General features: G+C 39.1%; 1 protein-coding gene across 1 annotated transcript in view; it reads right to left on the minus strand.

Annotated features, from left to right (window-relative positions):
* Positions 1-889: 889 nt before the first annotated feature.
* Positions 890-26,646, minus strand: part of TMPRSS7 (transmembrane serine protease 7) — a 45,483-nt gene continuing 19,726 nt past the window's right edge. The window contains exons 2-16 of the mRNA XM_050334112.1: positions 24,247-24,314; positions 22,960-23,153; positions 22,038-22,076; positions 18,242-18,470; positions 16,761-16,891; positions 15,408-15,520; positions 13,699-13,805; positions 9,309-9,445; positions 8,357-8,464; positions 7,627-7,737; positions 6,379-6,495; positions 4,295-4,472; positions 3,880-4,148; positions 2,560-2,696; positions 890-1,060 (exon numbers count right to left, since the gene is read on the minus strand). Of these exons, the coding sequence (XP_050190069.1) occupies positions 890-1,060; positions 2,560-2,696; positions 3,880-4,148; positions 4,295-4,472; positions 6,379-6,495; positions 7,627-7,737; positions 8,357-8,464; positions 9,309-9,445; positions 13,699-13,805; positions 15,408-15,520; positions 16,761-16,891; positions 18,242-18,470; positions 22,038-22,076; positions 22,960-23,153; positions 24,247-24,314 (2,109 nt within the window). The remainder of the gene's footprint in view (positions 1,061-2,559; positions 2,697-3,879; positions 4,149-4,294; positions 4,473-6,378; positions 6,496-7,626; positions 7,738-8,356; positions 8,465-9,308; positions 9,446-13,698; positions 13,806-15,407; positions 15,521-16,760; positions 16,892-18,241; positions 18,471-22,037; positions 22,077-22,959; positions 23,154-24,246; positions 24,315-26,646) is intronic.

Raw genomic sequence — 26,646 nt, forward strand, 5'->3', positions numbered from 1 at the left:
GATTGATACTTTGTCCCTTCCTTTATGGAAAGAAAAAAAAAAACACAGAAAAACCTAGAGGAAACAAACCACTTTTGCATAAAAATTGTATCAGGACCTTTCAGAAACATCAGTGTTACTTGGGCAAGGACAAATCATTGCAATAACCTCACATCATTATATTTACTTACCTTCTTAAGGTTGCCTGAAGCTAAAGAATTCAAATTCTTAGGTGGATGAACTTGAATATGAAGAAAAGAAGGCAGGAAATAAAAGAGTCAGTAGCTCCAAATCATGCAATTGATCAAATGAAAGCTGGAGGAAGAATAAGCATGGAACAAATCTCTACTCTCAACTCAAAATCTCTGATGTTCAAAAATTAGGACCCCACAGATTTGAAAGGATTGAGTTCACCTTCTGCAACCTCTACTCTCCCTTTGTGCCTGTCAGTTGTCCTTGAAGGAGGAGACAGGGAGGGAAAGTAGTATTTGCAAGAGTGCAAATAGTTGATTGCTGCTCCACAGTTACTTCTGTACTGGCCTTGCACATCTCAGAAGAAAGGAGTGACTAAGCCTTGAGCTCTCTCTATGTGATCAGCTGTATCTTCAGCTTCCTGACAGAGGATTGCACCTGTGCTTAGGTGGTACCTGGAAGATGAATGCAAAGTACCAGAAGTTTATTATTGCACCTCGTCCTGTGTCTCCAGACATCTGCATAGAACAACTACCACTAGGAGCATCCTCTTCCTTATTCAGGAAGGTTTGAAAAAAGGTAATTATTACTTTCATATATGAATTCCAGAATCAGCAAGAGACACGCAAAGAAATTCCACCACTGAACAGTTTTTCCAAATGTGATTTTTAATGAAGATATCCAGGACATGTTTTATTCCACAAAAACGGTTTTCACACTACAAGACTGAAGGCACATATTTGTGAATCCATGGTGCAAAATTTGACACTCGTGTGTAGACACCTGGGAAATTTGGTCTTCCACATCCATAACCCCAGCTCACTATGCCAGTCAAAAACCACTTTCCATCTCCATTGCTTTGACACGACAAAGGTCCGCCAGAATCACCCTAAAAATAATAAATGGAGTTGAACGTGTTTGCAATGAAACATAAAAACTGGGGAAAAATCCACAGGAGATGTTTTGACTGAGTAATTCCAACAGTGATTATAATTTCATATTTGCATAGTTCAAACCATCAATACTTTGTTATTTGTAAGCAGATGGGATTGCACAGTTGTACCAAAGTTTGCTCTTTCACAAGAAAGAAGGCTAGCTCTCCCTCACTAAAGACACTGAAGATATTATTTTTCATGGACCAGATTTGAAATTCAAATATTTTTTTCCCTAGCTTCAAACTTACAGCTAAACTCCAAATCTGCTCCTTACTATGTATGTACATTCATAGGTTACAAATTAACAACTCAGAAAAATAGTAAGCTTTTTTTTAGTTTAAAAAAGGAAAAAGAACCTAAGTGTTGTCCTCTAGGCAACAAGCAACTAACAAGTTTAGGTGTACGTAATGTCTTTGCAATTAGATCAGTTAAAGTGAAGTCTGCAACAGACTTCCAAGTTTTATACAGTATGTCATAATGCCATAATACAGGACAAAGCAACTAGGACTCTTCCTTTACAATACGTTCTTGCACAAATACATTGGCAGAGCTTCAGGCAAAAAAAAAGTGCCACCTTTTGGGGAAAATTGCTTGGACCAAGCTTACACCTTCCTGTAAGAATCTGCTGTACACACAGTATCTCTTAAAAAGACACCAAACAGCAAGTTAAACTTTACCGAAACATTGGATGCAAGAAAGAAGTTCCAAAAGCAAAAAGTGAGCTGGCAAAATTCAGATGTTTTGCAAGAGAAGTGCTTTCCTTCTAGACATACATTTTGCCAGAGCTAGGAAACTATTTTGTTTTAACTTTATAGCACGTTAGGAATGCAGTTTGGAAGGGACCTCTTCCTAGGTGCCTAGGCAGCACCTCTGCTCAAACCAGGATTAACTACTATTTTAGTAGTAGGTTTGTGTAAGTTCATTAAAGTATAACATCTGTAATATGAAATGTTATATAAACATATATTGTATGTATACACACACAGAGTTTTACCACTGTTCACTAGAAGAAAATTCAGAACTTCTCATTTATTATCTTTCAGCTTTTCCAGATCAGAAATAATTTACATTTGGAAATTTATGCCCAATTGTCATTGTCTCATTATACAGTCCAAGTTGGAAGGGAGGGATCCTGAAAAGAGACAAGCTAGTTTCTCATTTTTTTCTTCAGCTGAGAGCTTCTTATGCCAAAAATTGCCTGACTTCAATTTGTTATTGGGAGTTGCAAATTGATCAGCTCTTGGCTTGCAACTGAAATGTAGTGATGCTACTCATGCACATAAAGCAGCAGAACTCTGAAAGCACCCAGAGGAGAGATTTGCTGGCAGACAACTCTTACATCACTCTTTTTCAGAATTGAAACATACTGATCACAAAGGGGTCAATTCTTACACCTCATCATTCAACAGTGAAAGACAAGATATGGTCTATGCAAAGTGTGTGAGATACATACTTTACACCCATCTCTTTTCCCAGACAATAGCCCAGCACAAAACATCCTAGCTGTGATAATCCCATATGTGGAATGACACAATGTCTGGTCAATAATTTCTACCTCTGCTTTCTGAAGAACTGCTGAACCTTCATCATCTGGAAAACAAATTCAAAGAAGGGTGATTCAACAGAGTTTAGCATTTTACTTATCTATTGAAACAGAAAACAAGTCTTCAGAAAATATCCACAGATAATTTAGACCACTGAGTTTATTCCAGATTCCAAACAACTGCAATAGAGCAGAAAACTTCTTCTAACAGGCAATTGTATAATGTGGCCTTGGTCCTTTAGACTCACCAAATACAATGGCATAATCACTAGGGTCGGTCAAAAAGTTTTCTCTTTGCTTTTTGCAGAAGTGTCTCAAGATTTCTTAATTTGTTCTCTTTTTATTTTTAAGAGTAAACAGGATTTTACAAAGGTATTTGGATCATCACATGGCAGATTTGCAGTTAGGGCAGTATATCTGAAGGAGCCGAATCCAAGATTAAGATTATGAGTCAGAGTTTCAGAATGCAAGTTTTGGCAGCATAAAGAACTTGGACATTTCTCAAAATTTGGTTCTCTCTGTCTGAAAGATTTGGTAAAACACCTCCTTGCTGTAAGATAGATACTTTCAGAAAAACAGAATTAAACCTAATTGTCCCCTCCTTTTAATGCAGAAGGTCCAATCTCATCACCAGCTAATCCTCTCAAAATCTGGCTACAGCCAAAGAAATCTCTTCTATATATTCAATTATAAAAGTGTTGGTTTACATAATGAAGCTCTGGTTCAGGATTTGACAAAGGCAGTATACGGTATACTTTAAAATTACAGTGTGACCGTTCTGTTAAACCGCATTCTGAGGACGGAGCTGGCACCTCACAGCCAGGGTCAGCACTACAGGGCTGCTCAGCCTGCAGAGGTTGAAGGCAGGAGAAGGGAGACTTAGCAATTTCATCTCCATGCAGGAAGCAGCACAGGCTCCAGAGGTAACAACGGTGAAAAATAACATTGCGTTATTTCAGTTTAAGTGTAGCTCCTTGCAAGTCTTAGCTAACAACACGAGCCAGAAGACTTTCAGATCCATGGGACCAGTAGCCAATATTACTGAACATATGAAGGTACACGCACGAGGCACCTACTTGTATAGGACAGAAAATTCAAAACACTATTATTTTCTGCACACCTCAGCAACACACAAAAGCTGGTGTCCTGCACACACACCCCTCCCCACCTGTGAAGGCTGCTCTTTACCTGGGGGAAAAAAATTCGCTCAACTGAAGGGACAAAACCCACCTGTTTCCTGCTTTTGGCCCCAACCTGTTATCCAGCACTTGTCACCACTGCGGACTTTGTGGGAAAAGGGAGGCACACAGACCGGTTGGATGACATGGCTCATTGTGTCCGGCCACGGCTTGCTCAGCTGCAGCAGTGCGATGTCGTAGTCGTAGTTCCTGCTGTTGTAGTATTCGTGGACTATGATCCGCCTCACCGCAGACACAAACCTCGCTCGGCCTTGCATTTGCATCCCCATGTGGGCACGCCACGCTCTGGGGTCAGCCAGCCTGCTCGGGAGCACACAGCGAAGGCGTTTCTTTACAAAGTACCCCAAAACACCTGGTGAAAGGGGAGGGCAGCACCTCATGCAGTTCAGACTCTGGGATCTAAAGGCATTTGTGGATGCCGGCCCTGTTTGGGGAAGACTGCTTACTTGCTCCCTTGAAAGCAGTGAGCTGCAGACACGAGCCATTCTTTGGATATCACTGATGCTCCACAGTAAGCAGCTCCCACAAAATGAAGGCTGACCTGCCAGGGCCATTCACCTTCCTCGCTGTTTGAGCCACCTACAATCCGAGAGATGAGACTGCTGATCTTGCTACTGCCACAACCTGCAAGGGATATTTCAGGTTACAAACCCCAGCTCTAGTGCTTTTTCTTTAGTGAGAGGGCTTCCCACACAGGGCATGAGAGAATCTTGAACTTTGAAATGTTTTGAAATGTATTTCCTTGCCCTGTTCCCAAACTATTTGGCTACTCTATTACTGAAACAAGAGGTGACTCCAAGTCAAAACAGGCACTGGTCTGGAAAATTTACCAAGTTCCTTTTCTAGCTCTGCTACAGGAATTGATCTTTGAATATTTCTTATGTCAGCAATGTCAAAAGATCCATTGATTTAATAAGCATCCCAATGAATATATAAAAACAGAGAGTACCTCATCTCTTTTTGATACTGTCAGCCCTGACCTGAAAGGACACAATCAGTAAGGAAGTTCAGCATCATCAGAACACTTATTTCTTGCCAAAACAGTGGGAATGATACAAGAAAAATGTACATGACTTCAGAAATAAGGTGGTCCAATCATTAATTTGTGTGGAAATAACTGACAGCCTGTCAATGCTGTCTATTACTAACAGATGAAGAAGTCATAACCCAGCACAAAAAGCTGCAGTCTGATTTGAAAAGCAAGGAAGAAAGACCTTTCTGTAGGGCCTTGTGTCCATCCCTAGTGCCTGCAAATAAAGCTTCTTCTCAAGGGTTTTAGTCCCACACTCCCACACAGAGGTGTTAATATTTCTGAACACTTTCCTGCACACAGACAAAAAGCCAAATGCAGCATCCATGTTTCCAGACAAAAGTAGTCACATGGTTACTCTTTTAAGATATCCTACTCAATCCAAGGCAGGTGCTGGCAGATTTGAAATACAGGTAACACCATAGAATGGTTTGGGTTGGAACCCTCTGTCACATTCAGGGACACCTTCCACTGGACCAGGTTGCTCAGGGCCCCATCCAACCTGGACATTAACACTTCCAGGGATAGGGTACCCACTTCTCCAGGTAGCCTGTTACCATGCCTCAGGACCCTCACAGTGAAGAATTTTTTCCTTATACCTATTCTAACTCTATCATTTGTCAGTATAAAGCCATTCATTCCCCTTGTGCTGTCATACACACCCTTGTGAAAAGTCCCTCTGCAGCTCTCCTGTAGGCCCCTTCAGGTACTGGAAGGTGCTAAAAGGTCTCCCTGAAGCCCTCTCTTCTCCTTGCTGAAAAACCCCAGCTCTCAGTCTGTCTTCATAGGAGAGGTCACTCCAGCCTTTGGATCATCTTTGTGAACCTCCTCTGGACTTGTTCCAACAGATCTGTGTTATATATCTCAGATATCTGAGAGCATTCAATTTAATCAGCTAATCCTAATCCCACTTTTATTGCTACTGCAGTAACAATCATCTGTTCACTTTTGAGCAAAGCAAACTGAAAAGGTTGTACAGATGTTACTTCAGGAAGATTTGAGACCAGAACGCAGTTTGATATTATGAAACACTGGGGTCTTCACCATCAGGAATAGGAAGAGAAAGTGAAAAGTTTGTGGTTTTTATCTCATTGCAGCTGTATCATCCTTAAGTCCAAATACAGTCTGACTTCAATAGAAGTACCTGACATCGCTGCAGGCAACAAAAACGCTGCCTCACCAGCTAGCCAAGTTCACTCTGCAATTAACCTTGCTTCCCTAATCCTTAACACAGCTAGAAGTACAACACAGTAAGAAGTACAACCGTACTCCCCATGTCTAAGACTATAAACTCACCATCTCACAAGAACTTAGGAAATTCTGCAAGCAGACCTGAAGTAAACTGATAGCTGGTCATTGCCCCAGTATTATAGAGAGAATGTAATAAAAACTCAGTACCTGCAGCGTGAGTTGTACCCACTCCAAAACAGGAAGAAATAAAGGGCTTTATTTTGCAAAAAGTTCAAAGTTCAAAAAGATGAATGCTTGAGAGGAACTTACTGCAGCTGCTTTCATCGCTTCCATCAACACAGTCCACAGTGCCATCACATTTTGCATATTGTTTCCTGATGCAGACATTATTCCTGCACTTAAATGTGTGGTTTGTGCAAGGAATACCTGAAATTTTTGTTGAGAGAAAAAAAACCAAACAAACAAACTATTGGTTCAGTTTAACATGTGAAGAAATGTCTGCACAGATAAAAGACTTGTACATGTATTAGTAGGTAGGAGGGAAAATAGCAGAAAAACCACTTTGACTGGGATGGCTTTAGTCAGCCTCTAATTAGAATAAACTATTCAAGTGGAACTGCAACAATACCAAGGTGTGCATCAAGTTGGCCAAGTCTGAACTAAAGTTTCCTCCCATCTTTTCCCATAGCACTAATGAACGTGGATATAGTAGCAAAAATTTAGATGTAGAGTGTTAGGCTAGAAAGAGAAATCCTCCAGGATTCTGGAAAGAAGCTCTCCTTTATATTTCAGTATTAAATGTGAAATGAAAGACTGTAGTAAAAGTAGTATTATCAACTGTATTCAGTAAAACTGCAAACCCTAGCCTTGGCATTTTCCTATTTCCCTATGGCTTGCAATAAATGAGGCCACTCAAACCCAATCTATTTTTCTTGTCGTCACACAGGAGTATCCTGTAACCATTTACACAGACTGTCTAGTCAGACAGGTCTAAACCTTTTCTTCAAAAAAGTCACCTGCAGCACTTACCAGTTGTGCTCCCTTTCATGCCATGGTGTTCATTTATTCTAAAAAGTCCAAGAAAGGTCTGATTCAAGACTTTCATGGGCCTACTGCTAAATTTATAGTTTCCATAGAATTTTAAACACATTAAACTTATAACCCTGAAAACTGCTCCAGAGAAACTATCATTTTTATAGTTATTTTACAGATGGTAAAACAGATCCAGGAATTAATTTGCACAGCTTATGCTTTAAAGTGACAAAAGCAGGGATTCAAGCTTCAAATTCCTAGATCCCCATCCTGCACCCTCTTAATTTTTCTGCCAGTATTTTACTGAAACAGATGTTTGTGAGCTCATTAAAAAAAAAAAAAAGAAATAGTTTAAAATCAATAAAGACTTCTTTCTAAGTATTTTAGAAAATTGAACAGAATTATACAGCCTGAGTGAAATTTGATAGTGCCTCTAAACTCTTTGAATGTAGCATCCAGAATTCAAGTCAGAGGGAGATAGATAATAGAAGAGAGAAAATAAAATATTTAAGAGAGCAGCCTTACTGTGGGTGCAGTTCTGCTCATCTTTTCCATTCTCACAGTCATTTACTCCATTGCAGGCAACCAAATTATCCTGTATTGCGAAGCTGGAGTTACAGTTCCACTCAGGGACAACTTTAAAAACATAAGTCAGATCAGGTGTAGAAGCATGCTTGTAAATGCTGACACTACCCTTCTGACTGTGTCTGGGTACCACTTCATACCTTCACTGCCTGGTACAGGGATGGGTGTGAGTGCCACATTTTGTGTGCAGGAAATAAAGTGCAAATGACTCCAGTGACATCCTCAGTTCACAAATTGCCCCGGGCAGAGTTGGACAAGTTCTAACCTGCTTTCATCATGGACGTTTAGTATCACCTTCATCTACTCCATTCACCCTCATTTGTCACTTCCCCCACAAAAATAACTCACCTCAAAATGGAACAGAACTTTACTAATAATTGCCAGCATTTGTGACATGAGGAAAAACTAAAATATAGCCTATTACAGCTGGTTTTGCATATCCAAATTTCTTCCTTGTGCTCTCCAGTGCCATATTTCTTCATTCTTTGGTCTCTGCCAACTAACTATTACTTAAGCACTGGAGGCTGACGTAGTCTGTACCTGGACATACAAATGAAGTTGAAAATATCTTTTTTTTTCCTCTTAAAAAATTTCACCTTGTTTCAGCTGCCATCTAAGACAAAATAATTCACTTGTTTCCAGTCAAGATCTCTAATAAGTGAATACAAACCACAGAAGAGTTCATCGCTTTCATCAAAGCAGTTGTTGATGCCATCACAGCGCTGCAGCTGCTGGATGCACAAGCCAGTAGAACACTTGAAATATCCAGGTGGACATGCTGGAGGTTAAAAAAAAAAAGAAAAAAACAACTTCAAAATTTTCTTTCCCCAAATATTGCCAGCTCATTTCATTTTACAGTCACTGAGCTATTCCAAGGAATGATACAGTTGGTCTAAATTTAATAGACTGTATACATTACCAGCACTTAAACTGAATTTAAATATTGAAAACTGGGATTTGAAGAAGAGGAAAAAACACCCTTAAAATTCCAATTCAGCTGTTCCTGGAATATGTACCACAGGCTCACTAGGGCTGGACCAAATCAGCCAGTGTTTTATGACACAATGCAAGACCACTTAGAATGCCATCTTCTTCAAAAGGACAGTCTCACTTCCAACAACCAAAATTTGCAGTGCTTCACCAACTTTGGAAAGTAACCTGCATGGACCTGATGTATGAACTACATAAGCACTTTTAAAATAAACACAAAATAAGCAGTTGATTATTTGGCACTCTCTCTTCATTACTTGGAGGCCTTTGTAGTAACAGAAACATTACAAATGAAATGTTGGGGATGACAACAAACAGGAGCAGCAGACTTCAATTGACTGCACCGTGGTCATAGCCACACAGGAAACTTTAAGGGCTGTGCAGAAGGGAGCAGGCTGTACATGCAGGAAACCAGAGCATGCTGCACATGTCCACAAACCTTAGATGTACAGCCCTGATGAGCGAGAAAAGGCTCTTTGTTTGCTAGTCATCTGAGGTAATAAGATTAGAAAAGAAAATGAACTAAAACCCAACAGATATGTTTCTTAATTGAGTCCTAGTGGACCCCAAGAAGATGATGCTTCACAGGTCTGAAATGCAAAGAGGGATTGAAAAGATAAAATCCATCTTACGCTGGCTGATGTTGTAGCTGCCATACTCCACCAGAAGGGGTTTCTCGGAGACCTTCGAACTGCACTGAAGCTCAACATTGACAGCAGAACTCGTAACGTGGAAGACTGTTTGGTGATCAACATAGTAACCACAGTACCTAAAAGTGTTCAGCGGAGTTCTGAGCAGCCTTCACAGGAAAATTGCCTTGCATACAAGTTAAAGGTCAACAACACTGAAATTCAGCAGTACAGTCAGCTGCCATTCTTTAATTAAAAACCAAAACCTGAAGCAGTACCCAAATTCCCTGAAATGCTGGTAATAATCCTTCACGACCACACCAATGCAAGCACAAATTTTTGCCAAAAAGCCTGGAAGAAGAGAGATGTAATGAAGAAATTTATCAAGACCAACATGGATACTTTTGTCTCCATTTCTGATATCAGTTTTCAAAGGATTTTGATTTTTAAGAAGACTCAAGTAAGTTTGGTGGGAGGGTAAATGTCAGTGCAGTGGGACAGCAAATTTAGCTTCTCTGATTTTAATGATTGCTCTTAAAGAATAGTACAGAAAGAGATTGGCATAAAATTGGTCCAACTTCACTGAAGGCAGAGGGGAATAGATTTAGGGAAATGAAAATTTCCTTTTCCTAGCCTTCCTCCACCACTAACATTCTGGAAATTTACCTTTGAATGTCACGCCTTCAAATAACTAGTCTTAAAAATAATCCCTTGAGTGCACCTCTACTTACAGCTGCCGTTTTGGCAAAGAGGTTCCTTGGACTTCAGCCTAGGAGCCACCTGGTTCAGAGAAACCTAAATGTTCCCTGATGCCAGCAAACATTTAACTCATCCTTTGCTAATGGATTTCTAATGTCCCTTCCCATCAAAGATGTTGCAGCTAGAATTTAGATGCAGCTCTAGATGAGGGGGGGACAAAAAAATCCTCCAAAACAAACAAACCAACAAACAAACCAACCTACAAAACCCCCAACAAACAAAACCAAGCAAACAAAACTACAAAAAAACCAATCCCCCAAAAAACTAAATAAGCAAAGCCTCTTTAACAAGGAGAAGGTTGCTGGATCATTATTTAAAAATTGGAGACAGTTTTAAAACAGTGAGCATTGACAGTACAGGTCATTCTAGGAGTAGAAATAAGGACCTCTATTCATAAACTGCCTCAAAAATACAGCACTCATGAGTAAAACATCTGGCTTGCAGGTTTCTTCCGAAAAAAAAGTACTTACGAGTCTAAACAGATTTAGGAGCAGAAGTAGCAGTACTGATTTTTAGTGGCACACACACTTGGTTGACAGCACTGCAAGGACACACATTGCTGCTAGAATGAACACAAATAACATGAAAATGGATTGTTGTATTTTTAAAAGGACTAGTGGACTATTATACAGAGGTAAATATTTCCCTCGTGTATTTTGGCCACATCAGGCATTTGCACCAGGATTACTCTTCATGTCAATGAATGTAGAGAAATTGTTCAGTAATTTCCATGTGAATAGGTGTTGTCTACGTGTCCCGTGCATCCCAGTGAGGTGGGATTTCAAAAATGAAACATCCTCTTAATAGATCTGGGAGATTCTGTTCCAGCAATGTGAAAAATAAAGGAAGAAAACAATTTAAAAATAGACTCCTCTTAGACATCCTGAATGCAGATGCAAAAAAACCCAGCTAATTTTACAGCTTTCTACTATATAAAAATTAATTGTAAAAACCCCAAACCCAAAAAAACAACAAACAAAAAACAAACAACAAAAAACCCAAGCCACCAAACAAAACAAGCAAACAGAAAAACCAAAACCAAGTCAACAAAAAACCACAGCCAAAACATCAAATCTCTCAGGGCTATGAGCTGAACAAGAATCACAGAATATTCTGAGATGGAAGGGACCCACAAATATCACAAAGTCCAGCTCTTAAATGAATGGCCCATACAGGGATCAAACCCACAACCTTGCTGTTGTTAGCACCACACTCTAACCAGCTGGGCTAATCTCAGAGTGAAGACTTCCTACCACAGGAAGTCTAATTTTCACTCATTTTAACGTCCATCACCAGTGCTCCCAACCTAAACCAGTTTGTCAAAGTACACAGCAAAATGCCACCTAACCATGTGATTCCTCTCAGTTAACCCACGGACATTTCTTTTCTGCATTCCTCCTTCTGTCAATCACTTTGACACCTTCCCTCCAACAAACCTTAGCACCAGTTTAAAAGCAGTTGCAGTCTGCATTGACCACTTGTCAGCCACATGAAACAACCTCATCTCACCAGAAGCAGAGGATATCTCTGCCCATCTGTGAAAGAGCTGAAACAGGTATATTGAGGGAGCCATCTCCTATGCACAGTGAGAAACGCCATATGGGATTTGTAAGACAAAGCTACTGATCCTCAGGACCCTTCTGCTGGAGTTTTACCAGCCATATCTCCGTGTCCAAGGCAAGTGGAGGTTGCAAGGCACTGTCTGTAACTCTTTGCCATTGATAAAGAGAGAAACTAATTCAGGGATTCATGTCCCACATGTTGAAGGAGAGAGTGGGATACTTTTTTCAGGGGATGAGCAGATACATGCATCCTGTAGCAGAAACAATGGGATGTTGGACCAACAGTATTAAGAAAAGTAAAGCATTGTCAGCCTCTGTGTTCACATAAACCTCTAATGTTTTGCTTACAGATACTCATTGATACTTCCACCCCTGAGAATTTTAGCAAAAGCAGTTCATCAGCTGTAACTGCTTCGACTTAGGCAGTGGAACATTTGTATGGCCACTGGAAGAAAAACGAGGGAGAACTGCATGGTTGTGTTCAGTGGGCCTGGGTAGACAAAGCTGTCCCTGAAGGTCTGAAGGAACCTTATCTGCACCATCTTCTTGGTAGCAGCCTTTACTAATATCAGCATCCTGATGCTTCTTGACCTTTTTTACCTGAGATAACAGAATAAGCATCCTATAAACTGCAATTTCAGGAAGTTGAAAGGTGGAGTCCCCCTGAACCCCCATTTCATTAACCATTAAAATGTGGATAAAAGAAAATAAAGTATCACAATGTTTCATGCTTCAAATCATATTATTTTTCCTTGAGAAGTAGACACAAAACTGAAAATCAGAAGTTCAAAAGCCTTAGTTTCAGTGAAAAAGACACTTTCAAAGGAAAGTTGGACTTGGTCTATATATATCAGCAACAGCTTACAACAGAAATGAGGAACATGTGCTCTTGTGCAGTACTTCAAAAGTAACACTGAGTGCACTTCTAAGTGTAATACTCTGACATTTCATCCTATGGAATGTATAACTGGTAGGCTTATTGAAAAACTTTTCTTTCAGATAGAGAATACTTACAAAATGAATTCATTATAATTTTTTCATCCAGGTTCTGCCTTTATTTGATATCTCAGCCCTCCCAAATGTCCCAAATGACAGTTCTGTCATAAAAAGAACACCAAAAAGCCCCACAAGCACACCAAACGTGTTGTGTTTTGTCTGGTGTTTTTATGTGCCCATCTAGTCCAGCAACCAATTTCCATCAAGGCACAATCTCAGGAGCTTCAGATTAAATGTAATTACAATATGGTATCAAAGAATAGAGAAAGTTTTTCTCCTCTTTGTAATTCTTTCAGTTACACTCGGAGGCCTAATTGACTTTTCTTAGTTTCAGTAATGAGTTCAGAAACTCAGTTTACAGAATAATCTTACTGAAGTTTCCATTTGAACAAAGTTAAAAAAAAAGAATTTCTATGTCCTAAATCTAACCTTGTCTCATGATCCATTCTTTGAAAGATGACCTAAAAATAAAGAATGGGTGGACACTATGCTGGGAAAGCAGGGGTATCTTATTAAAAAAAATAGTAGCAATATTTTCATTCGGAAAACACTTCAGAAATATAGTGGTACCTTGGAAGACACTGTGCAGTTTCTCTTTCAAGAGCCAGTGACTGGAATGAGGAAGCAGTTACTCTTCTATTCCCAATCATCTCATTGCAACAGTTTTCACCAAGAAGTTAATTAGATTCACTGTCCTCTTGAGCAATCATAGAATTAAGTTACACTTTAAAGGTCTGTAGCAGACCTAGTTCAATGGTCCCAGAATTACTTTACACTTCACAGGACATCCATCTTCACCCAATTCTTTCAATTTCTCTCTCTCCAGAGAGTACCAAATGCTCTTGTTTTCATGTTTCTGGTACTTTTCAATAGAAATATATATAAAATAATATACATATATAAATAAATATATATAAAATAAAGATTCTGTTATGTCAGCAGCTAAAACGAAAGAATGCTAGGACAACCCAGTGAGTTATTTCTATTTTTTTTTGTGGAAACTGAGTGAGCTGCAGTAGTAACAGGAAGGTTTACTTCTGCATGGATTATTAATGTAACAGTACCAAAATACTTACATCTGTTCGTTAATTTTCCACCACCCTCGCTCACAGCCTTTAATATTCTTCTCACTAATGGTATAGTTATGAAACTTCAGAGCTATACCAAGGCTCTTCTGTGGAGTCTGTCGTGGACAAGAAAGACGTGAAAGCAGCCTTTTTCCTTTTGTGGACATGAAACACAAAAGTCTATAAACTTATCTCGGCAATCACAGAGCTTGGCAATGCCACCCTCCGGGAGCTTTGAGCCAGCTCAGCAGCCAGCACCTGAGACACATGCCAGCTATTCATTCTTGAGTAAGAGCAAAGGTTGGCACAGCCCCACCACAGCTGCAGGCTTTCTCCCCCCATAGCCAGCAGCCTTTTCATCTTCAGAAAGCCCCTGGCCAAAGAAAGCAGCGTTTGTATCAAGACCAAAACACTCAAACACATCCAAATTTACTTGTGTAGGGACACAGAGACCCAGTGGACTTTAAGAGCTAAGATACTGCAGGGAATAACTGTGTCATGTTACCTCTACCACAGAACTGTAAGTCTTCTTCTAGTATCTGCTCAGCCAAGCATTCTTTAGTATTTTACAAAACGTTTTTAAGGCCAGCAATATTATGAGTGTTCATAATTAATTAGAAGTTCCTTTATTAAAAGTAACAGGACCTTTTTGCAAGACAAGGCAGTGTTCATTTAAAAACAAGGGTTGGTTCAGGGAAAAAATCCAGAAATGAAAATTTTTCGCCTTCTCTCTTACAGAAAACATACTTTGGCAAATGAGGGAAGCTTCATTGTTGAATGACTGGGAAATTAAACCAGTTTGAGCAATTAATCTTGCAAGTTACCCATGTCAAGTGTCTAGAAACCTTTCCCTCAGAAGTCCAAGGTGAACTGAAGACGTCAAATTTAGCAAAAAAAAACCCTCAAAAACCAAAAAAAAAAAAAAAACCCACACCTTATCATTCTAGAAAAAAAAGAGGCTGTAGATCATGGCTAGCTGGACTTGATTTATATTGGTGTGATTCAATATGGGCAACCACTAGCTTTACAAGTCACGAGTAACATAAGCAGAAAGATGGAAAACAGTGGACATCATCATATCCATTGCCATATTCCTTAGAGAAGAAAACACTGAAGGGCAAGCCCTAATTTTATCAGCACTAACAGAGAAATACTCATGACAGAGAAGGCATGACATGGAAATTTCAGCAATTTGCTTTCAGGAAAGTACCTGAAAAGACACAGAAAAAGGACACCAAGTTAGAAAAAGTCTGTGGGATTGTATTAATAGGACAGACTATCCTGAAGACAAATTAAACATATTAGACATATGAGAAGCTATCAGAGAAGTGGCAGTAATAATGAGGTTAGAGAACTCTTTTGTACATAAGTTTCATCCAAATTTCTGAGGGTGGGAAGAGGAGAGTTAAAAACAGTCAAGTCTTACATTCCCTGACGTGAAGTAATTCTGCAGGCTAAACATCAAAACTTATCTCAGCTCTTGACCTTTGTAAATGGACAGCTTAGGAACTATGTTCTTTCCCTTAAGAATAAGTGCACAGAAAAAGAAAAAAATTACATAAAGAGCTGAGCACAGCCAGCTATTCAGCTATGCCATTTCTATAAACTGCTGCACCTGTAAGGATGCAGGTTACTGCCTACTCAATTGGTTCTGCTTTACTTAAACTTTGTGTGCCCAAAATACACAACAGTGCCTGAGAGGCAGAGATTTGTGTTACCTGAAAGTTCCATGCACAAAGACATTTGGGAGGATAATAGCTTGGGTAATAGGGACTTGTGATGATCCCTTCGTAGCCAATTTTCTCTTTTGTCACTATTGCTTTTCCACACCCTAGGGAAAAAAAAAAAAAAACCCAAACAAAAAACAAAAGGCAATATTTACTTTCAGTAAAGCTATTCAGTGGGCTAAAGCATCCAAATTTATCAGAAGTCCTTCACTGCAAAGCAGAGTAGGTTATGTTTAATAGGTTTTTATATTTATCTGGGTTTGACTTGTAAAAAGAGACCCTTCCCATTGATGCACACAGAAGACAAGGAATTTAAAAGTCCAGGGATGCTTGCTGGGCTCTGCAAGACCAGGAGAAAATATTATGAAGTTTTATATTGGTTATTTTGCTGAAGGCAGTTCTGCAAACAAGCATATCAATACGTCCACACTGCAGTAGTACATAAGGATCTTTAGTCTTAAAGTGCAGCCAGCTAGAAGAGAAATGGACAATGTATCTAAACAGATCAGCCTCCTGAAGTACAAAATTTTCTTTTTATGGATTTACAGAATTCATTAAAAACAAAGCACACACAGAGAAACTAACAAAGAAAACCCAGACCTGAATTTAAACAAGCAAAAACCTAACAAATAAACAAGAAACCCAACCCAGCCAGCCCTGAATTTGGAGTTATTTAAGATGGAGATTTTATCACACGCTTTTATGATGGTGTGGAAAGTATGCAGCACCTTTTTGAGCAGCTTGAATTTCTTTGCATTGGATTGAGTCAGATTTTTCTCCTTGTGCTACTAGTGTGATATTCCTTGTACAATTTGTAACTGTGATCTAACCACTTCTTAAAGATTAAAGTAATAAAAAGCAAGTGATGGACCTGATACACAAACACAACAGACTCCTGTTTGTCCATGAGGAGTCACGGAGCGATAGCAAATGCAGACAAAGCTACTGAAGTTTTATTTTCTGAGAGCAATTTTTAGAGCTGAACTCTCTCCACCTTTAACGCGATCCCACAGACCCAAGGCAGGAGAGGAGCCAGTGCTACACCTGAAATAACAGCCCCATCTGCTGGAACATTGCGGTGCTCGCCAACTGAATTCAGGGCTGGTTTCAGCCTCTTATTTTCATATTTCACTGCACAGCTAGTCTGCTCAGATTACATTACTAAAGAGGAAGGGAGATGCTCAATAGTGCAGAGGAGAGGCAGAAGAGAGACATACATTTATGAAAAAAAAGGGATAAGAAATATAGGAGTCATTTGTGTGTAGTCAGAAACATGACAGCCTCTTCAGGATCTTAGACAGAAACAACACACTAAAAACTTTTCCAAACACAGAACAAACCTACTTTCTTGTGTAATGACCTCAAAATAGCCACGGAATTCCTTATGGTCCTTTACTTGTGCTGCCTTGAACATTACCAGCATGAGATTATTTGTGGACACAAGTGACACCAATGAATCAGCTGGTTCACAAGCTCTGAGGGGGAAGAAAGAAGAGCACATACATAAGAAATCAGCTAAAAAGTAAAAAGCCTAACACATCACTCTCATTCTATGCATGGGTTTTCCGCTGGTTCAGATCTTACCTACTTTGAAAGTCTAGTAAAAATCTCCATGCTCTTAAATGCAAAATACCTGTTACAAGGCCAGTTAGAAACCTAATATCGGAAATCACTTCTTACAAAAAGAGAAATCGTAAGCATGAAAACTAATATGGAATGGTTTGCTCTAGGAGATAGTGACTTTCAGCCTTCACTCCAAGTAAAAATGAATGAAGCCAATATTAAAGAAATGGTTGTAGAAAGAGAAAGCTTATTTAATTAGACCAACAGATTTATCCACTTTTTGGGGAGTGGGAAAGCCAAGAAAGTTATTCTCCAAGTCAGAAATTAAGAACCTGAGCCAATCAACTAGTCTCATTAAAAAAGTTACTTTCCATATGCATTACCTAGCAGACATCTTCACTCCCCTACAGATACTAACATGTAAGTGAACACCATCTGCTGGATCATAGAAAAGTCAATTGGTGAGAGATATTAGCAGAGGACAACTCTCAAAGAGAACTGAAAAGCCAATGCTCTGTTTTTGAGCCTTATACCCCAATTGACAGACCAGAGAAAAGGATTTCAGGGGTGAACACACTGAGCTCTTCATCTACTTCACGGAAATGCTGTCTTCTCCTTTTGGAGTGACAGAGCCCTGTGGAATTAGTTATCAGGAATTTCAAATAAAAAGTCCCTAAACAAGCATATTGGATCATTAAAGAAACAGAAAGAAAACAAAAAAAGTAACAGTCTACATCTCTCAACCCATCACAGCTTTAACTCTAGATTTTAAAAACCCTCTAAACAAATAAAACAGATTAAAAAAACACTGACTAGTGCCAGTAAGTAAAAAATCATGAGACTGAGTTTTAGAACTTCAGTCTTCATATGAAGAACACTAATCTTCATCTAAAATTAGAGTTTGTTTAAGGGAGGAAATTTTGACATTCACTTTCAGTTAATGTCTGTTTCCTGATAAGAAACAGAAAATTCCACCCAGTAATGTGTGACTTTCATAATTCTGTAGCTGCACTCTGGCTGAAGAATAAAGAAAAATTTGAAGAACATTTTACCATTTCTTTATTTTACCATTCTTACCAATGTCATGTTTTCCACTTTTGTAAGAAACTTAAAATTACCAGGTGTTGTGTGAGTAATACGCGAAGATCAGAATAATTGTAACAAAACAAAAGCTACCAAAAATGAAGATGACAAGTCTTAGGGAAAAAAAAAAAATAGGAAAAAAAATTGTCAAGGAATTCTTAATGATATTTTATACTCACCGGTACAGTATTTTATCTTTGATTGGCATCAGAGAGTCATAAATGGTTAGTGAGTCAGTGATGCAGTTATCTGCTTCAATCTGGAGGGATACTATTGAAAGGCGAATAAGATGGCCCACAGATGCAATAAGCTTAAAATAGCAGATTGTTCCCTCCGAGGCAGCCCGCATACCCAGGGGAAAGTGCTCATGTAGATGGTCACCATACAGGTCATACATGCAATTTGTTCCTGTGAAAAAGTCACATTTTCAACATTGGACACACTCACTCCAAAGTGCTTAAACCCACATGGCATTAAAAAAAAATATATAGAGAGAAAATCCTGAAATGTGTTAAACTAAAGCAACATGTGAAAGCACATCTAACCCAGAAAACAATGTAATAACAGAATCATAGGGTGGTTTGTATTATAAGAGATCATCTAGTTCATGCCATGGAGGGGGGACACCTTCCAACCTGGTCTTGGACACTTCCAGGAATGGGGCATCTACAGCTTCTCTGGGCAACCTGTGCCACTGCCTTACTACCCCCACACTAATGAATTTCTTCTTACCCTAAACCCAAACCTATCCTTTTCCAGCTCAAAGCCATTGCCCCTTGTCCTTGTAGAGTCCCTCTCTTGCTTTCTCTACCACTCACTGTTTGCATCTTAGTTACAAGTCTGTGGTCAAGGAAAAGTCTATTCATAAAAGTGCAGAACATGGCCAAGAGTGCTGTAATTCAGTCCACGCATTTTATTTGCACTAAAGCAATGCCATTTCGTACAATTTGCAGTTAACAAAGTTCTGCAGAGTCTCTACAGGATAAATTACTTAAATAATTGTTTGCTGGGAAATGCTCATCTACTTTCAAGGTGCATAAATCAACTGCTTGTCCCTACAGATGTTAGTATATTTATAATCAATAAAATAAAAACAAAATAAAAATGCAGCTACATGACTGTATTACTCCTGCTTTTTTTATTGTTCAAATGTCAGGGTTTTCAATGTTTTATCATGACTTGAGCTGTAATTGCTACCAACAAAGTCAGATTTACCAATTCCTTTGGTTTGGAAGGACTGCTAAGACCTTCGTGTTCATCGTCCTGCTCAAAGCAGGGTCAGAATTAATTCAGACCAGGACTTTGTCCTGTCAAGTCTTGAAAACATTTGCAGCATTAGAAATCACTGTTGGAAATGGAAGTGGTTCGAAATACTAATGAAGAAACCTAGCCTACACATTAAAAAAAAAAAGAAGGTAAAAAGTTGTGTCATCGTTTAGATAAGGATAACCAGGAAACTCTGTTACTTGTATCAAATTTTGCAACCAAGCTGAAACAGTTGTAACTTCCGAGTCAAATACATTGAGGTATTTTTTTCAATTCAATATTGCAGCCCCCAGACAGTAAAAATCTTGGGGATTTTTTTTTTTTGTTTTGTTTTGGATAATGCAAATTAGGGAGAATAAGATCTAAAGTAAATATTTGCATTAATTTCTGCCTATTAGGAACACAAGTCTCTGAAATAGTTACTATCATGGAAAAACAATTAGAGCACTATGAATGTTTCCTACCACTTGTTGACTCAAATTAAATGTTGGTCTTTTAACCAGCAAGTAATCAAGACAGGAAGTGGCAGGCTTTGTTTGATTTCCACTTCTGATTTACAGTCTTGAAACTAATGCTATGAATGTTGATGAACAATCTCTAAGGGTCACACCCCGTTCAACTGAATTACAGTTATAACTATTTAAAGCCTTGGTTGGGCCGTTCTTCTTCCTTATTCCTTGTTCTTATCTCTTCCCAACAACATTCTTTTTATAATAGTTATTTGTGGTTATTTAGTCACCCTTCACAAAGCCAGCTTTGATCACAATCTCTAGAATTATGTGACTACTATTATTTCTACTATGTAAGTAACGATGAGCTCACTGATGGTGTGGAGCAGGGTGAAGAGAATTCAGAGCTAGCTCTGGAACTACAAGTAGTGCAAGTGTGTTAGCTTCAAAAGAAAGCTGGATGAAGTGTTTACCCAAGCAAACCCTGCACAGCCAGATGCCATGGCAATGCAAGTCACTTGCATCAGCTGAATCTCTACAAGGCTCTTGTCCAACAAGATTCTTCAATAAATCTGCCCTCCAATCCTGTGCCTGAACCAATGACCAGGTGCATCTTCATACCAAAAGTAACTCTATTGCTCTCGAAATACAACCAGGCAATGCACATTCCTTGTGTGCTGCTGCATGATCACCTTCACCGCTGCACCACATTCTATAGTCCTAAGCAGACATAGTCAAATGACCACAGAAAATGAAATTGCACAAATTTAAGACTTTCTCTACTGTGGTCGTCCGTGCTGTTGTTCCCCAGTAACTTCATTGCATACCAGCTCTATGCTTGCCATAGATACCAGCTGACACCCGTGGTTGGCTACAGCAAGTCCCTGAAAGATGACTAGAATATGGCAGGACATTCTTCTCCCTTTGTGTGAAAGACACCACAGAGGTCCTAAAAAAGCCTTAGCATCCCTACTTTTGTTAAACTCTTCCTCTTATTGTCTTCTGTTTTGGGAACTGCACTTTGGAATAAGTTGAAACACAGGTTTTGAATGTACCAGTTCCTCTGCACTGGAACACTGAACTGGGAAATGAAATCACTATGCAAGTAAACACCAGTATGCAAAATTCTTTTACATAAACAAAATGCATGTCATGAGATGTGATAAGCATCAATATTGCTATACTTTGTAGTTTAAGCCAGGAAAGGTTTTGAACAAGAGAAGGTTGTAGCAAAATTGACATGAGTTTTGAGAAATCATGAGTTGAAAGCAGTCAAAACACTGCAAACCATGGCCCAGCGTGTGTGACCCAAAGTCCCCGTGTGGACCACAGAACTAGGAGACCTTGACTTGGCTACACTGGCAAAAGTAGCTGTTGAATTCCAAAAAAGTATGCAAGCTAAAACATTGCAACATACCAGAAGTGGTGGAAATCACAGATAGAAGTGAAAAAAATTAATGTCTCAAAAGAGAAAAACACAATCACAGAAAGGTATAAAGCCTTTTAAAAAAAATGAAACAGTGCAACTTCTCAAGATGAAGAGACAGTCTGTGTCAAAGAGCAAGGGAGGCCAACACACTGAGCTGCTTGACAACTACTGGCCCAACAGAAACTTATCAAACATCTGCATCAAAGATGATCAGCGTACTATGGCTTAGCCTGGTAGCATGTTTTCTAGGTACCAACTCCACATAACAGTGCTTTTGTACCGCTTGTAAAGTTTCTGCACACTGGCAAAGAACCCTGCTGGGAGGTTTATAATATTAAACCAAGCAGGATACAAGTTATGTCTCCCACAACCCTTGCAAAACTCAACTGCTCAAACTAGTTACTGTTAGGAAATTAATTCCAAAGAAAAACTCTTCATTAACCTTGGAGGAAAGGGAATTAAGGAGGATAAAGTGTGGGCAAAAGCATTACCATTGTTCAGCATATTTAATTCATTACTGTCCACTTTAGAAAAGGTTAATCCTTTGTTCAACACAGTGAATAGCTAACAATTGACTGAGTTTATTTCCTACCATGCCCCCAGGTACATCTAAAAAATTTACCAGGCTGATAAGGGTAGACAGCTTCTATATTTGTTGTGTGCAACACTCTTGGTCATTTTTATACCAAGTATAAAGGGACTTAAATACCAAGGTTTAATTTGACCCTCTTAAATTAACACTGAACAGTGTGTCTTTAAGTCTAAGTCATGAACTAGAACATTTGTTCTCCACCTCTCCATTGCCAGGAAGCTGCCAAAATGGTGAATTACCTGTTCCTGTTGTCGACCAATAATCTGACCGAAGACCTGCTGCATAGAAAAAGAATTGTGTGAGTCTTCTTGCTTGCCTGAAATCCTGAATTCAGGGTTTAATTCAATCACATTTCAGTCCTAACACTAAATACACGTGACAAAACAGATATCTCAGTGGGGGGGGGGAGGGGCTACCCTTTATTTCTGCAAGCATTGCAAGCAGCTTTGAAAGTATCATGTCCCCAGACATCTCAGCACCTGAGGCAGGAAGAGACTGCATGTCACTTAAGCAGTCATATTCAATTAAAGGACTAAGAGAGAGGTACCCAGGGGGTCATTTCCTCACCCTTGGCCACAAAGTCTTTGTCAGCTTTCAGCTGGACAGAGTTGTTCCATCCTACGGTCATAGAACTGAAAATCATAAAACCATTTTGTAGCTAAGTACATTAAACAGATACTTGAATCTCACATTGTTAATTTGTTCACCAGACTGAAATGGCACAAGAGTTGTTTAATGAATGGGCAGGGTTTTAATCTATTTTTTAGTTTTTAATAAAGGAGTGACAAGACTCTCATTTGCAGTGTAGGGACTAAAGTTTGATCCATGTGGAAACCTTAACCCTTCATCTTTTTATACCTTAAAAGCCACAGAGTGAGCTGCCTACAAGGTGTCAGTCTTAGCTCCTGACTATGAACATAAGCACTCCAAATACAGGAAGTTTTACAATCACTGTTTACAAGGATACATTTTGATCTCAAATCTTGGGGTTTATTTTCCTTCTCACTTTTTTTTCTTTTTTTTTTAGTTATAAATTTAGTGTTGGAAGCTAAAAATACAGGATAAAGATTTTAGTTTATTTATAGAATTTGCCACCCCAGAGTAAAAATGTTTGCTTAATGAAGTGTTTCCTCTAGGATATGGGTATGTGCTAATACCAACCACTCAGAACAATAGAGTCCATGTCCACTGCAAGGCCCTGAAGGCTTCCCACCGAAGTCCGGTTAATGATACTTGTCTGAATGGAATCCTTTAAAATGGCAGCCACACAATCCTCACACAGCACTTGGCCCTTCGCCTGTGGTACCACAAACACGATCCAGAAATGAATAAGAAGGCCTCCATTGTTGTTGTTACTGAAAGAAACAGGTCCTACAGATTAGCAACATGCTGGAAGTTCTCTGAAGACTAGACTTTTAGCCCGAGCTTCTCAAGTTCAAATTTAGAAGTGTATGGTTCATTTCCATCTGTCCTAGTTACATTAACACACTGAACGTATATTTTCCTCTTGGAGGGGGAGGGGGAAAGAAGCACAGAACACCAAAACACACTCTTCATATCCAATTGGGAATCCGTGGTGTGTTGATTTCCTGAGATCTCCTGCCTTTGAGATCTATGGAAATTATATTATCTGCTTGAATTAGAGCAGAATTATCTCCTAAAAATCAAACCAGAAATAGTAGAATTATCATTTCCAGAAATGCAGAACTCTTCATTGGTATGCATTTCACCCTGTACTGTGTGCTATGAGTGTATATATATATATAAAAGAATATATGTATATATTATATAACAGTTTCTTATAAATAGGTATATAAGAAACAGTTTCTAGACTATTTAGGTAACACACTAGAAACCATGTATGGTCACCCAAATCTTTACCTTCTGGTGGGGAGAAAAATCATTAAACCAAACGTACCCTAGAAACTCCTTTACCTGAATCAAAATTGCATTTGGTTCAAGAGGATGGGAATAACCAAACTTCTAATATTAATTGCAAATATAATATAAGAGTAAGGGGACTTTATTGCACTATAGATATTTTCCCCTTCTGTCAGTAGACAATAGTTTTACATAAATAAATTATCAACATATTACTTAAAAAATATGTGCGACTTAGCCAATAACACAGAGTTGTACTTGAACAGCATGTTTAAGTGGTTAAAATTCTGTGTGACCTATTGGCCAGAGTATCACCAATCCTCTTTAAAGTCATTATTTCTGTTCATCTTAGATTGTACTCCAGGCAGACAAGGAACTGCTTATATGACTTCAGTTTGTCCTTACTTTTATTAAGTGAATTAGTATGGGTCATCAACATATTTTGCTACCAGTACAAGTACATAGCAAAGACACTATATCATAACCACCAAAAATAGGCTTCTCTTATGGGTTTATTACATTACACACTACCCAGCAGAAAGGCAATTACATTAACTGCAGTTTTACCTGACTTCTGAAACGGTGGACTGCTTATAAAATTTGGAGAAAGAAGAGGTCGTGTAGACCAAGTTCATCTGAAAGAGAAAATATAAAGGTTTAGCATTTCTGAAAGTCATTCCTACCTAGAACTGGTATATTTCTAGCCTTTCCTAAGAGTATCCTGTTTTCCACCAAGACTATGCAGCATGCAAACCTTTCCAGACATACATTCAGCCAAGCCAGGCAGAGCAGAAGACCAGCTCTTCATAGCAAGTCCAGTGTTCCCAGGAAACATCAAATCTTCTGCCCATGGCCAATTGAAGTGTACAGCAATGTTTTTTCCAAATAAATGAGTTTTGAAAGAGGTGCACATTCTTTGCTCAGCAAATCCCAGAGAGGGGCTTTTCTATGCTGATGCTTAGGGTCAAACTTCCAGAAATGTGCACCTGCCTGTAACACTTTTTGTGTTGCTACTAAAGTGCAACGAACAGCACATGTCAGAGCTTTTTCCACAGAACCAGAGAAAGGACCTGTGGAGACCATCTAGTCCAATCCTAGTGCTCAAAGCAGGGTCAACTACATCCTCTTGCTCAGGGACATTTCCAGTTGAATATCTCCAAGAATGGGGACTACACGGCCTCCCTGGAAAACCTCTCTAGTGTTTGATTACCCTCACAGCTAAAGAGCTCTTTTTCTCTGTTTGTGTGGAATTTCTTGCATTTTGATTCAGTCTATATCTATTTTCTTCATCAACAGTTTAATATTAAAGTATTTCTTTCCAATACACACAGTGTAAAATGTGTGGAGAAGCAAAAACTCTGCCTGTTTGATGCTGTGGGATTGCCCTGGAAGCAAAAATCACATGAATTTTAATCCCTAACTTTTGATGTTTGACACAGGAAGTGTGAACAATACTTTCAAGGGCCTAAATAAAATGGGTGGAGCTCAATCTTTCTCCAGATTAGACTACAAGGGATTTTACATATTACTGTCACTACAAAAGAAAAAAGGAATCTATCTTGAGACAATCTTCTACTACCACATGTGGTCTCTGGGCCAGTAACCACGAACAAAAATGTTTCAAAGTAAAAAACCACTGCCCTACTAACAGTTTTAGTCAGAAGTTGGCATGAAGCTCAGTTTCAGCTTTGCAAAATCCATTGGTGAGTTCGGGCAAAGTTTACACATAAAAAATAGACTTCAAGTTACATTCAAGTAGGAGGTGGTGACACTGGCAGCTCAACACCTTCTTTCTGACACCTCTGTGTGACAGAGGCAGGATGCTCTGGGACATGAGCAGGACACAGGGCTTACATCAGGTTAGAGCTGCTCCATGGAGTGCAGGGGAAGGATGTCCCCTGAACTGGTTACCTGCTACCCCTCCTGAAAGCACTTCAGTCACTGACATGCAGGACTGGGAAAACTCAACAGTCAGCTTTCAAGCCTTTTGTGAAGCAGCTAGGGGAGGGAGGACAAATAGAGCTGGAAAACGAGAACATGAGTTGATATTATGACAAAAACTTAGCAATTATTAAAAAATTTCTTGGTTGCGTCTAACTTTTTTTTGTTATTTGTTCAGCAGTTTTCATATCATTGTTTGAATCCTTATGTGGACAGTTCTGCATTTCCTGCTGCATTAGTGTATTTTTGATCACTACACCAAGTGTCTTCAAAGTCACATTCCCTTTTAACTAAGATTCCTATCCCTTTCTTCCCCACTGTGGAGCAGCTTTAACTGCCTACCAACAGAGTGCTATTTCTGCATTGACTGATGCAAGGTGTTTGGGAAGAATAAGGGCCTTTAGAATACCTAGCATCAGAAGGAAATGTAACTGTAAATATGTTTGAGAGCTCTGGGGTAATTATAGATGCTTTAAGGCAGAAGACTGGCAGAAGATACCAATTTAAATGCAAAAGACTTCAGCAGTTCAACGTCTCAAAAGTGGCAATTAAGTTTTGAAAGACTTTTGCAGAGTTCTATTCATAGATCCTGATTCGTGGGGGGAAATACATAACATTTTTAGTAAAATGTAGAAGTCAAAGAGACCTATCCAAAACTCAGCTTGTGATTAACAAGCTGAAAGCCATCAGTTCCTTCATACCTCCAGATAGCCACTCTTTGTACACAATCCTCTGAGGGGGAAAACGTGGGAAGGAGAACACCACAACAGACTCAGTTGTGAGTCTGGTGGCCCTGAATGTCCCACCTTTAATTCACAGCTCTAATCTTTACTAGCCAAGCAACACGCTCATCTTACCACATGTTGCACAGTCTGTGCCATGGAGAGGAATTCCTTTGACTCCTTCTGCCTATATTCTGGGAGAAACTCTATGTTGGCAACACGAAACAGTCCAACAAAATACAGTGCATCTTTGTTTTCTGCCTGAACTGCAAGAAACAAAGAAGACAACCTATTTTTTCCCTCC

The sequence above is a fragment of the Myiozetetes cayanensis genome, unplaced genomic scaffold (genome assembly GCF_022539395.1).
Source record: "Myiozetetes cayanensis isolate MyiCay16 unplaced genomic scaffold, myiCay2020 scf5-8, whole genome shotgun sequence".
NCBI classification, from domain to species: domain Eukaryota; kingdom Metazoa; phylum Chordata; class Aves; order Passeriformes; family Tyrannidae; genus Myiozetetes; species Myiozetetes cayanensis.